The sequence below is a fragment of the Schistocerca gregaria genome, chromosome 1 (assembly GCF_023897955.1).
Source record: "Schistocerca gregaria isolate iqSchGreg1 chromosome 1, iqSchGreg1.2, whole genome shotgun sequence".
Lineage (NCBI taxonomy): Eukaryota > Metazoa > Arthropoda > Insecta > Orthoptera > Acrididae > Schistocerca > Schistocerca gregaria.
In genome coordinates, this window is record NC_064920.1 from 168,814,514 (window position 1) to 168,827,518 (window position 13,005).

A 13,005-nucleotide genomic window follows, 5' to 3' on the forward strand; every position below is an offset into this window, starting at 1 on the left:
TCTCGCCAATTTTAGTGAGTTTTTGCCTTCCACTATCGTCATCTTCCTCAGATTGCATTCCTTTTTCCACCCGTACATTCATTTCGCCCTTTTCGTACTTTTCACATGTATTTGGGTGTTTTTTTTGCATAATTTTTCAGATGTAATTCTACCTTCTTATGTAATTTTTCGCATTTTTGCACCACCATGGATCCTTGCTCCTTCCATCTGTGTCAATACAGAAAACTTTCCTTATCCCTAGGCAGATCCCAGTCCTACATACTGTTCCTGCATTGTTGCTTGGCTCATGAAATCCTCTTTAATGGCCTTACCATCAAATTACCCATCTCTGGTTGCCACCCCTCCTTCCACAATGACCTCCAACTTTTCAGATTCCGCCAATCCTTAGCCCTCACCAAGGTAGTCCTGCAAAACCATATCAACCAAGCCCAATCCTCCTTGCAGTACCTTCTCTCCACCTGCAAAATTCTTTGCTACGTAATCCCAAATTCCTGGAACCCATAACACACATTGAAACTCTTGCCCAGCAGGAACTTGAGCAACATGCACAACGCCACCTCAAAAAGCTCTCCATCCTGTTCACTTCCTACTCCCGCCTTGGAGTACCACTGTCCACCACTTCTAAAACAACCTCCAAACCTCCCCCAGCCCCCTCACAGCTGACAAACCCTGTCTGGCAGACCTACTACACTTACTCCACCCTCCAAAACTCCCTCCCACCACCACAAAGAACCCAAAACCTAAACAGACCTGCAACACGGTCATGAAACTTTCCTCCAGAAGCCTTAGTCCCACAGAAATATCAGTCCTTTCCAAAGGACTCACCTTTTGCCCCACTCCCAAATTCAACCATGCTGGGCTAGTTAAAGACCTTCTCTCTTTCTCCCGGTCCCTACAGTGGAAACATTTTTTCGCCACCAACCCGACCAATCAGACTCAACCAAAGACCAATATTGAACCTTGCTTAACTCAGTTCACTCCCTCATCCAACCATGATCCACCCCCACTGCCTCCAAACCACCCCCTGTTACTTTCCAGAATTTCTTATCCTCGAACCTTGCCTCACCATCATTCTCCAAATTCCTCAACATGCATACTAACCTTACATCTGCAGAAAGAACTGCAGTCCACCATCTAAAAACTGATCCTGATCTTATAATCCTACTTGCAGACAAAGGCTCCACCACCGTTGTTTCGAACCGCAAGGATTACGTCGCAGAAGGATGCTGTCAGCCGTCAGATACTTCCACCTACAAACCATGCCACAGTGATCCCATTCCAGCAATCCAGCAGGATCTCTAGCCACTACTAAAATCCTTAGGCACATCCCAGAACCTCTCCCCAGAATCCATCTCTCTACTTACCCCTACCACTCTCTGCACTCACACCTTCTACATGCTTCCTAAAGTCCATAAACCCAACTACCCAGGACACATCATTGCGGGCGGTTACTGTGGCCCCACTGAGAGAATCTCTGCTCTCATAGACCAACACCTTCGACCTAGTACCCAGAACCTAACCTCCTATATAGAGATACCAACCATTTCCTCAACTGACTCTCCACAGTTCCTTTCCCTTTACCACACGGTGCGCTGCTCATCACTATTGATGCCACTTCCCTGTACACTAACATTCTTAATGCCCATGGCTTTACTGCTATTGAACATTAACTTTCCAGACACCCTATGGATTCCAAACCAACAAACTCCTTCCTAGTCTCCATGAGCAACCATATCCTCAGCCATAATTACTTCTCCTTTGAAGGCATTACCTACAAACAAATCTGTGGTATGGCTATGGGCACCCGCATGGCACCATCCTACGCTAACCTATTTATGGGCCATCTAGAGGAATCCTTCCTAAAAACCCAGAATCCTAAGCCCCTCACCTGGTTCAGATTCATTGATGACATCTTTGCTGTCTGGATTGAAGGTGAGGACACCTTATTCCTTATTCACATTCCTCCAGAACCTCAACAACTTCTCCCCCATTTGCTTCACCTGGTCCTACTCAACCCAACAAACCACCTTCCTAGATGTTGACGTCCACCTCAGAGATGGCTACATCAGTACCTTCTCATCCATATCACACCTACTAACCACCAGCAATACCTCCACTTCGACAGCTGCCACCCATTCCATACCAAGAAGTCCCTTCCGTACAGGCTAGCCACCTGTGGTCGTTGCATCCACAGTGACGAGCAGTCCCTCTCTAAATATACTGAGGGTCTCACTGACCATAATTATCCCCCATCCTTGTACTAAAAAAAATCTCCCGTGCCTTATCTTACCAGTCTCCCATCACCTGCCAAAGCCCACAGTCCAGCCACAGAGGAGCATTCGCCTTGTAACTCAGTACCATCCGGGTCTGGTGCAACTGAATTACATCCTTCACCAGGGTTTTGATTACCTCCCGTCGTGTCCTGAAATGAGAAATGTCCTACCCGCTATCCTTCCCACCCCTCCTAATGTGGTATTCCACCATCCACCGAACCTACATAATATACTCATCCATCCTTACACAACCCCTGCTCCCAATCCCCTTCCTCATGGCTCATACCCCTGTAATAGACCTAGATGCAAGACCTGTCCCATACATCACCTACTCCAGTCCGGTCACTAAAATCACCTATCCCATCAAAGGCAGGGCTACCTGTGAAACCAGTCATGTGATTTACAAGCTAAGCTGCAACCACTGTGCTGTATTCTGTAGGCATGACAACCAACAAGCTGTCTGTCCACATGAATGGCCACCGACTAACTGTGCCCAAAAAACAAGTGGACCACCCTGTTGCTGAACGCGCTGCCAAACATGATACCCCTCATAACAATGGCTGCTTCACAGCCTGTGCCATATGGATCCTTCCAACCAACACCTGCTTTTCTGAACTGTACAGGTGGGAACTTTCCCTGCAACACATCCTACATTCCCATAACCCCCCTGGCCTCAACCCTTGGTAGTCACTGTCCTCACCCACCCAGCTAGGAGGTGGAGATATTCAGACAGTCATATTTTGTATATATGCAATAGATTTGATCAACTGTCAGAGTAGAGTGGAGAAGAGCCTCTTGTAGATGTGGGCATAGTAAAAAAGGAACAGTCCTCATCAGTTACGAACCGTATGTCAGTTGCAAATTCTAACAGAAAGAAGAAGGTTCTGCTGCTAGGTATGTCACATGGCAGAGGCATGGACCAGCAGTTGCAGGAATTGTTGGGGAATGAGTACTAGGTCACCAGTATTGTGAAGGCTAGTGCAGGGTTAGCTCAGGTGACTGCTAACATAGGGGAGTTATGCAGGAATTTTATGAAATAGGGTCAGGTGGTGATTGTGGGTGGAGCAGGGAATAGTATTGATAGAGATGGGGAATACGATATAGATAGGGCCTGGTAAAGATAGCTAGTCAAACTGGTCGCACTAATGTGCACCTCATGCAAGTGTTTCAGTATCATGATTGGCCTTAGCTTAATGCTGCTGTTGGGCATGTTGACATGGGGCCACAGAAGGCACTGATGAAGGAAGGCATGGATCACATTGCAATACTACCAACTGAGTCTATAAACAGATCAGGTTTCACTAGGCATGGCCTGCACCTCAATAGGTCTGGGAAATGGGAGGCAGGCAAAGCTTACAGGTGACACTGTGGTGGATGGTGGTGGGATCACTCATGGAAAAATTCCTGTAGAATTTGGTGTTAGAGCTGCAGCTTTTTAGACTGAAGTCAAGTAATAGGTGTCCCTGTTTAAAGGAAGTCCCCCTAACAAAGGAAGTACCTTCAGAGGAAGTCAGGTACCCAAGCAGAGAAGGAATTAGCATATTACACCAAAATACAGGGTGTTACAAAAAAGTATGGCCAAACTTTCAGGAAACATTCCTCACACACAAAGAAAGAAAATATCTTAGGTGGACATGTGTCCCGAAACGCTTACTTTCCATGTTAGAGCGCATTTTATTACTTCTCTTCAAATCACATTAATCATGGAATGGAAACACACAGCAACAGAACGTACCCACGTGACTTCAAACACTTTGATACAGGAAATGTTCAAAATGTCCTCCGTTAGTGAGGATACATGCATCCACCCTCCGTCGCATGGAATCCCTGATGCGCTGATGCAGCCCTGGAGAATGGTGTATTGTACCACAGCCGTCCACAATATGAGCACGAAGAGTCTCTACATTTGGTACCAGGGTTGCATAGACAAGAGCTTTCAAATGCCCCCATAAATGAAAGTCAAGAGGGTTGAGGTCAGGAGAGCATGGAGGCCACAGAATTGGTCCGCCTATACCAATGCATCGGTCACTGAATCTGTTGTTGAGAAGCATACGAACACTTTGACTGAAATGTGCAGGAGTTCCATCGTGCATGAACCACATGTCGTGTCGCACTTGTAAGGGCACATGTTCTAGCAGCACAGGTAGAGTATCCCGTACGAAATCATGATAACATGCTCCATTGAGCGTAGGTGGAAGAACATGGAGCCCCATCAAGACATCACCAACAATACCTGCCCAAACGTTCACAGAAAATTTGTGTTGATAACGTGATTGCACAATTGTGTGCGGATTCTCGTCAGCTCACACATGTTGATGGTGAAAATTTACAATTTGATCGCGTTGGAATGAAGCCTCATCCATAAAGAGAACATTTGCACTCAAATGAGGAGTGACACATTGTTAGATGAACCATTCACAGAAGTGTACCCATGGAGGCCAATCAGCTGCTGATAGTGCCTGCACACGCTGTACACGGTACAGAAACAACTGGTTCTCCCGCAGCACTCTCCATTAAGTGACGTGGTCAATGTTACCTTGCACAGCAGCAGCTTCTCTGACGCTGACATTAGGGTCATCGTCAACTGCACAAAGAATTGCCTCATCCATTGCAGGTGTCCTCATCATTCTAGGACTTCCCCAGTCGCGAGTCATAGGCTGGAATGTTCCGTGCTCCCTAAGACGCCGATCAATTGCTTCGAAAGTCTTCCTGACGGGACACCTTCGTTCTGGAAATCTGTCTCGATACAAACGTACTGTGCCACGGCTATTGCCCCGTACTAATCCATACATCAAATGGGCATCTGCCAACTCAGCATTTGTAAACATTGCACTGACTGCAAAACCACGTTCGTGATGAACACTAACCTGTTGATGCTATGTACTGATGTGCTTGATGCTAGTACTGTAGAGCAATGAGTCGCATGTCAACACAAGCACCAAAGTCAACATTATGTTCCTTCAATTGGGCCAACTGGAGGTGAATCGAGGAAGTACAGTACATACTGACGAAACTAAAATGATCTCTAACATGGAAAGTAAGCGTTTTCGGACACATGTCCACCTAACATATTTTCTTTATTTGTGTGTGAGGAATGTTTCCTGAAAGTTTGGCCATACCTTTTTGTAACACTCTGTATAAGAGGTATTAGAGATAAAGTTAGTGAACTGCTTGTAGATGTTGACTCTGATGTTACTGGTATATCGAAGCATGACTTAAATAATTTGATAATTCGGAGGCTTCCTTCACAGATTAGCTGGCTGCTTTTCAAGGAGTTCTTTGCACATGGTGACATCAATATAAATTTTTTATGTGATTGTGCAGGAAAAAGGATATTGGAAGGTCTCCTAAACTAATATGATCTGATGCAGCTGTGTTTTTTCCAACCAGGGTGCAGGGGAACAGTAGCCAGCCGCACAGAGTAGTTTTTTTGCATTGTTCGTAACTAGATGTGCATTAGGGTAGTAAAAGGGTGAATGTCCTTTCAGACCATGATGCACATATTTTAACACTAAAAGGTTTCTGTACTCAAACAAATGTTTTATATAATTACAAACTATGTGGAAAACCTAATCCAGTGCCAATAGAGAGGTTTTGAAAACTCATTAAGGAACAGGGGTGGTAGGTTGTTTATAGTGATGATAACATAGATGACAAATATAATGCATTTCTCAACACATTTCTCATGCTGTTTGAAAGTTGCTTTTCATTAGCACTTTCTAAACAGGGTACTAGCAGAAAAACACAGCCTGTGTGGCTGACTAGTGGGATAAGGATGTCATGTAGAACAAAGTGGGAATTATATCAAAATGTTAGAAGTAGTCACAATTAAGCTACAGTAGACCACTACAAACAGTATTGTAAGGTGCTAAAAATGTTATTACAAAGGCAAAGAGTATGTGGTACGCAAATAAAATAGCTAAGTCACATCATAAAATTAAAACCATATGGTCAGTTGTAGAGGAAGTGTGTGGTCAGCACCACAAGGTTGGCAATGTAATTTCAGTTCGTAGTAAAAATATTTCTGTTAGTGATAGTCAGATATATGTACAGTATTTAAAAATCATTTTCAGAGCATTGATGGTAAATTAAATAAAAATTTAGTTTCTATGGGGAATCATATAACTCTTTGGGGAAATGTCTTTCTGAGATTGATATCTGAAATACTTCTCTGTAATACTGACAAGGGGAAGATTGAGTCAATAATTAAATCACTGAAGACTAAGGACTCTCATAGATAAGATGGAGCGCCTAACACATGTTAGCCCTGTACTTAGCCATATTTGTTATTTTTCCTTTAAAAATGGTCAGTTTCCTGAACGATTAAAGTACTCAGTAGTAAAGCCAGTTTATAAAAAGGGAGAAAGGTATAATGTAGACAATTTTAGACTCATTTCTATGCCACCGGAGTTTGCTAATGTTATTGAAAAGGCTGTGCATGTAAGGCTAATTGGTCATTTTACGTCACACAATTAGCTATCAAATGTACAGTTTGGCTTTAGAAGTGGTTCAACAACTGAAAATGCAACATTATCTTTCCTCTGTGGGGTACTGGATGGATTAAACAAAAAGTATGGGGAGTAGCTCACAATTGGTTCATCTCTTACTTTCACAATGGACAGCAAAAGACCTATATTGACAGTGTTGAGAATGGCTGTGATGTGGGGTCTGAGTGGGGCACGGTCAAATGTGGGGGTGCACCAGGGATCAGTGCTGGAGCCACTCCTGTTCCTTATTTATACAATGATATCCCGTCTAGTGTTACACGGAATTCTAAAATACTTGTCTGCTGATGACACTAGCTTGGTGGTAAAGAATGTTGTCTGAAACATTGGCTCTGCTTCAAATAGTGCAGTTCATGACACAAGTTCAAGGCTTGCAGAAAATAAGCTAATGCTAAATCACAGTTAGACTCAATTTTTACATTTTCTAACACACAATTGAACAAAACCTGACATTTTAATTTCACAGAATGGGAACATGGTTAGTGGAACTGAACAGTTCAAATTTCTGAGTGTTCAGATAGATAGTAAACTGTTGAAGAAAGCCAATGTTCAAGATCTTGTTCAAAGACTTAATGCTGCCATTTTCACTATTTGAATGATATCTGAAGTTGGTGATAGTTCAATGCGAAAAATACTCTACTTTGCTTATTTTCATTCGCTTAGGTCATATGGTATTGTATTTTGTGGTAACTCTTTCCATTCTCAAAGTATATTTTTGCCTCAGAAATGGGCAGTTCGGGAAATATTGGTGTAAGTTTGCAAACCTCTTGTGGCCCATTTTCACTAGTCTGGGTATACTGACAATGGCCTCTCAATATATATATATATATATATATATATATATATATATATATATATATATATATATATATATATATATATATATATATATATATATATATATATATAAAACAGAAAGAAACTTCCACATGGGAAAAATATATTAAAAACAAAGATTCCAAGACTTACCAAGCGGGAAAGCGCCGGCAGACAGGCACATGAACAAAACACACAAACACACACACAGAATTACGAGCTTTCGCAACTGGCAGTTGCTTCGTCAGGAAAGAGGGAAGGAGAGGGAAAAATGAAAGGATGTGGGTTTTAAGGGAGAGGGTAAGGAGTCATTCCAATCCCGGGAGCGGAAAGACTTCCCTTAGGGGAAAAAAAGGACAGGTGTACACTCGCACACACACACACATATCCATCCGCACATACACAGGCACAAACAGACATATTTAAAGGCAAAGAGTTAAGGGCAGAGATGTCAGTCGAGGCGGAAGTACAGAGGCAAAGAAGTTGTTGAAAGACAGGTGAGGTATGAGCGGCGGCAACTTGAAATTAGCGGAGGTTGAGGCCTGGCGGATATCGAGAAGAGAGGATATACTGAAGGGCGAGTTCCCATCTCCGGAGTTCGGATAGGTTGGTGTTGGTGGGAAGTATCCAGATAACTCGGACGGTGTAACACTGTGCCAAGATGTGCTGGCCGTGCATCAAGGCATGTTTAGCCACAGGGTGATCCTCATTACCAACAAACACTGTCTGCCTGTGTCCATTCATGCGAATGGACAGTTTGTTGCTGGTCATTCCCACATAGAAAGCATCACAGTGCAGGCAGGTCAGTTGGTAAATCACGTGGGTGCTTTCACATGTGGCTCTCCCTTTGATCGTGTACACCTTCCGGGTTACAGGACTGGAGTAGGTGGTGGTGGGAGGGTGCATAGGACAGGTTTTACACCGGGGGCGGTTGCAAGGGTAGGAGCCAGAGGGTAGGGGAGGTGGTTTGGGGATTTCATAGGGATGAACCAAGAGGTTACGAAGGTTAGGTGGACGGCGGAAAGACACTCTTGGTGGAGTGGGGAGGATTTCATGAAATGTGTGTGCGAGTGTACACCTGTCCTTTTTTTCCCCTAAGGGAAGTCTTTCCGCTCCCGGGATTGGAATGACTCCTTACCCTCTCCCTTAAAACCCACATCCTTTCATTTTTCCCTCTCCTTCCCTCTTTCCTGACGAAGCAACTGCCAGTTGCGAAAGCTCGTAATTCTGTGCGTGTGTTTGTGTGTTTTGTTCATGTGCCTGTCTGCCGGCGCTTTCCCGCTTGGTAAGTCTTGGAATCTTTGTTTTTAATATATATATATATATATATATATATATATATATATATATATATATATTCCTTACTGTTGTTTCTTTTTAACAATATCAGCTTATCCCCAAGAATTAGCAGCTTTCATTCAGTTAAAACTATGCAGAAATCGAATCTGCATTTGGACTGCACTTCCTCAACTCTCATGTAGAAAGATGTGCAGTATACTGCTGCATCCATTTTCAATAAGCTACCACAAAAATTCATAAATCTTAGCATTAATCCACTTGGTTTCAAATTAAAACTAAATAGTTCCCTCATGGGTCATAGCTTCTATTCTGTCAAGAAGTTCCTTGAAAAATTAAGCAGATTCTAATGTTATGTACTGTTGCTAGTGTTTACATAAACTTACATCTTGTCTATTTTTGGGTTCATAAACATTTTATTTTATCTGTTATTACTTTTATGTTGTAATTTCATATTTTGACATGTTCCATGACCTTGGAGATTTGCTCCTCAATTTGATCCTATGCAACTAGACATGTAAAATATAAATAAAATAAATAACAAATCAGATGGCAATAGGTACCTTACACTACACAGTCTGCCAACTGTGTAGCAAAAAAACATCTATTGACTTCAATTCAGCATTCAGGATTAGGAAGCCATCTGCCAACTAAATGTTAACACACTGTACATTAAACTTCTTACTATTACTGATATGCTTGTCTACTGAACATAAAACATATTCAAAACTTAAAACAGTCTTGTGTACATAATGAGCCACATTTCGTTTCACTCTGCAATATATAACTATCATGTAGTACTCTTACACATACAGTTCAAAGGAATTTTCTTCACTATGCAAAAAGTCAAAAAAATAAATAAATAAATAAATAATTATTAAGTGTCCTATTGCGTTTTATAAATGATCTCATATTTGATTTTGACAATAGAGGTTTGTAGCAACAGCAGCAGCAGTAAGAGTAGCGTGTTAGATAATCACTACACCCAAGCACTGTTTTTAAATACATACAAACAGAATGTGCTGAATTTGGTGAACACAGCTCAGGTTCTGATGTAACAGCAATGAGTTGAAACACAAAAAAGTCTCAGCACTGTTAAAACTATGAACACAGCAACAACAGTAAATTTAGAAATAATGAAAATAAACTTACCTCATTATCATAATTAACATTAACCATACATGTTAGCAAATTTGCATGAAAAAATGCCTCTATTACATCACATGGGTTTTCTTTTGGCTTGAAGACAACACTGACTGTTCTGGAGTCTAAATCTGGAATCAACATGTACTTTTTATCATGGAAACGATCTTGCAGCAACTTTATTTTCTCGTAAGTCACTATCTTTCTAGCTACCAAAGTGCTTAAAGATGCACCAAGAATTATCTTGAATCCACACATGTACTGTTCTGAAACAACAAACAAAATTAGCATTAAATGAAAGTGGTTATGTACACTGAGATGACAGAAGTTAACAGGAAGTATCCTATACGTTTTAATGACTGAGTTTGTAATAAAATGTGTGAGACAAATAGCCACATCTTTTGACTGCACTGACTCACAAGCTTAACTTTTTTACAGCACCAACAGACCACAGACCTTAGTATGTAACATAAATTTCAAGTTGATACATCTGCTTGTTCCTGAGAAGCTGTGTTTGTAACAGTTGGACAGGTAAACAGACAAAAAAGGGATCCTGTAAGGCCGGCTTATCCAAGAATTGTGCCTGGCGGGCACCCACAGGGGCGCAAGGTAGTGTAGTTCAGCACCCTGTCCACGACCGTGTGTTGCCATAGGAGAGAGAGAGAGAGAGAGAGAGAGAGAGAGAGAGAGAGAGACAGAGAGAGAGAGAGAGAGACAGAGAGAGAGAGAGAGAGAGAGAGAGAGAGAGAGAGCTGCGGAGTGAGCGAGACCGCACAACACTGCTCTGGACTGTCCCGCGGTCATATCCAACGTAAACAAAATAACAGAGGAAGCGCACCTCTGTGATGATCGGTAAAACAAGCAAACCATTTACTGTCTACGCAAGAACTAATGTTTGTGTGGCAGAATTACTGCGCAAAGCTTTAGGAAACAATATCTAGAACAAGAATCGAAGTACAACTTCTAGTTTTCTGACCCACAGGTTGATTATATTAGTACTGCACATGCACACTCGTCATATGTACAATAGACATCCTCTGAAAAATATATCATTCTCTTAAATAATCTACAGTCATAAATATTCTAATTTAGAAATAATTTTATGTAAGGGATATAGAGTCTCATTCTTATTGTTAGTAGTTACAAGTAAATATTTTTTGTTGTATTTTGTGCTACAGCTTTTTGTATCCCTTTTCAGAGTTTAGAAATCGGATGCTTAGTTTGCTGTTTGTACGTAATAATTTTAACTGACTAAGTTTGAAAACTTATTGAAAATAGAATTAAGGTTATAAAGCTCTTTAATTCTTGCAGTAATTTTTGTTAAAGAAGACAGTTAATGTTTTACACGTTTTTCTTTTTCAAGGAAATGATTTTGTCTAGGTTTGGTACAATATTCCGTGAGACTGCTAACCTCAAAGAATTAGTCAAATTTTTATGTTTCTCTTGTGGAAGACAGCTGTACAAGTCATCCAAAGTTAAGTTTTACACATAAGAAAGCGGTCCTTCAGGCGGATATCGCACTGCAGGTCGATCAACTCTAGTTCAAGTACTTGTGAGATGTCCTCTGCCCGAAGGGAAAACGATTGAACAAATATATCTAAGGCTGGTTGAACCTCACTTATCTCCAAAAATCTGTTTTAAAACTGTTCTTGTAATTCACAAATGATTTGAACATAATCTGAAAAATATACATCTTCTTCAACGCTGTCTAGTGCAGGAGAGTGTCTACAATTCTTCTCCCACAACTGTTTTTCCCATGAAATAAGTTGGTGGTTTTAATGCTTGAATCGACTGCACTAAATCAACAACAAAGTGATTCTCACCTTGGAGTAAAATGTACAAAGTATTTAAATGACCAGTAAGATCACTCAAAAAAGCCAAATTTGCCACCCACTTAGGATCACAAAGTGGTTCTTCTGGAAGTGCTTTCATTTCCAAAAAGGTATTTATTTCGCCCCTCAAGGAGAAGCACCGATGAAGCACGTTTCCTCTGCTCAGCCATCTTACTTCAGCATGGTAGGGGATGTCTGGGTATTCCGCTTCGATATCAGCCAGAAATTCTTTAAATTGGCGATGTGTGAGTCCTTGCAATCGCAGATAATTAACCGTTTGAAGAACTGTGCCCATAAAATTTTTTACGTTGACTATCTTCCCAAAAAGTGCCTGGTGGTGTATCAGACAATGGACTGCCGTGAATTAGGAACAGCCAACTTCAGCTATTTTTGACCTGACGAAACTCAGAAATCCAGTGCTTATACCCCATAGTGCAAGGGCTCTATCCGTTGTTACACTGGTCAGATGTTCCCATTTAAACCCATTTACTCTAACACGTTTCTACGGCTAGAACAATATCCAAGCCCGTGTTTGTGTCTTTTAATGGTATAAGGTCAAGAAATTCTTCTGTGACACGCACATTGTCATCGACACCTCGAATGAATATGACGAGCTGAGATGTGACCGCAACGTCCACGAACTCGTCATGAGCGATAGAAAATGAAATGATTTTGCCACTCTCTCCATTAATTGCTGCTCCATATGTGAGGCCATATCTTCAACTCGGCAAGCAACATGTTTGAAGCAAAAGAGCTATTTTTTCAAATTTTTCAATGAGGTCTGCTGGACAAATACAAGCCGCCGAGTCGACCAGGCAATCCTTGATGAGATTCCCAGCCGCAAAGGGTCTCTCTGCTTTCACAATTCTCAGCGAGCATTTGTAGCTTGCGCGCAAACTTTGCTCACTCGTTTCCTGCTCCTACCACGGCAAAAAAGAACAAATAATTAATTTTGTACAGTCCTGTTTTTTAAAACACTTTTATCATTTTAACAATTGTTTCATTCATTGAAATTCAAATAAAAACTAACACAAAAAGATTGGTTTTAGGTGTGTTTCCCCCAGTTCCTCTGACAAGCAGCCTTAGACACTGGCAAGGACAGCGAAAAGTGGTCGCAAAATATATATTTATCTATTGGAA

General features: G+C 41.5%; 1 protein-coding gene across 7 annotated transcripts in view; it reads right to left on the reverse strand.

Annotated features, from left to right (window-relative positions):
• Positions 1 to 13,005, reverse strand: part of LOC126336147 (RUS family member 1) — a 109,193-nt gene that overhangs the window by 18,286 nt on the left and 77,902 nt on the right. For all 7 annotated transcript variants that reach the window (XM_049999657.1, XM_049999665.1, XM_049999650.1 and 4 more), the window contains one exon: positions 10,043 to 10,299. In XM_049999657.1, coding sequence (XP_049855614.1) covers positions 10,043 to 10,299 — 257 coding nt within the window. The remainder of the gene's footprint in view (positions 1 to 10,042; positions 10,300 to 13,005) is intronic.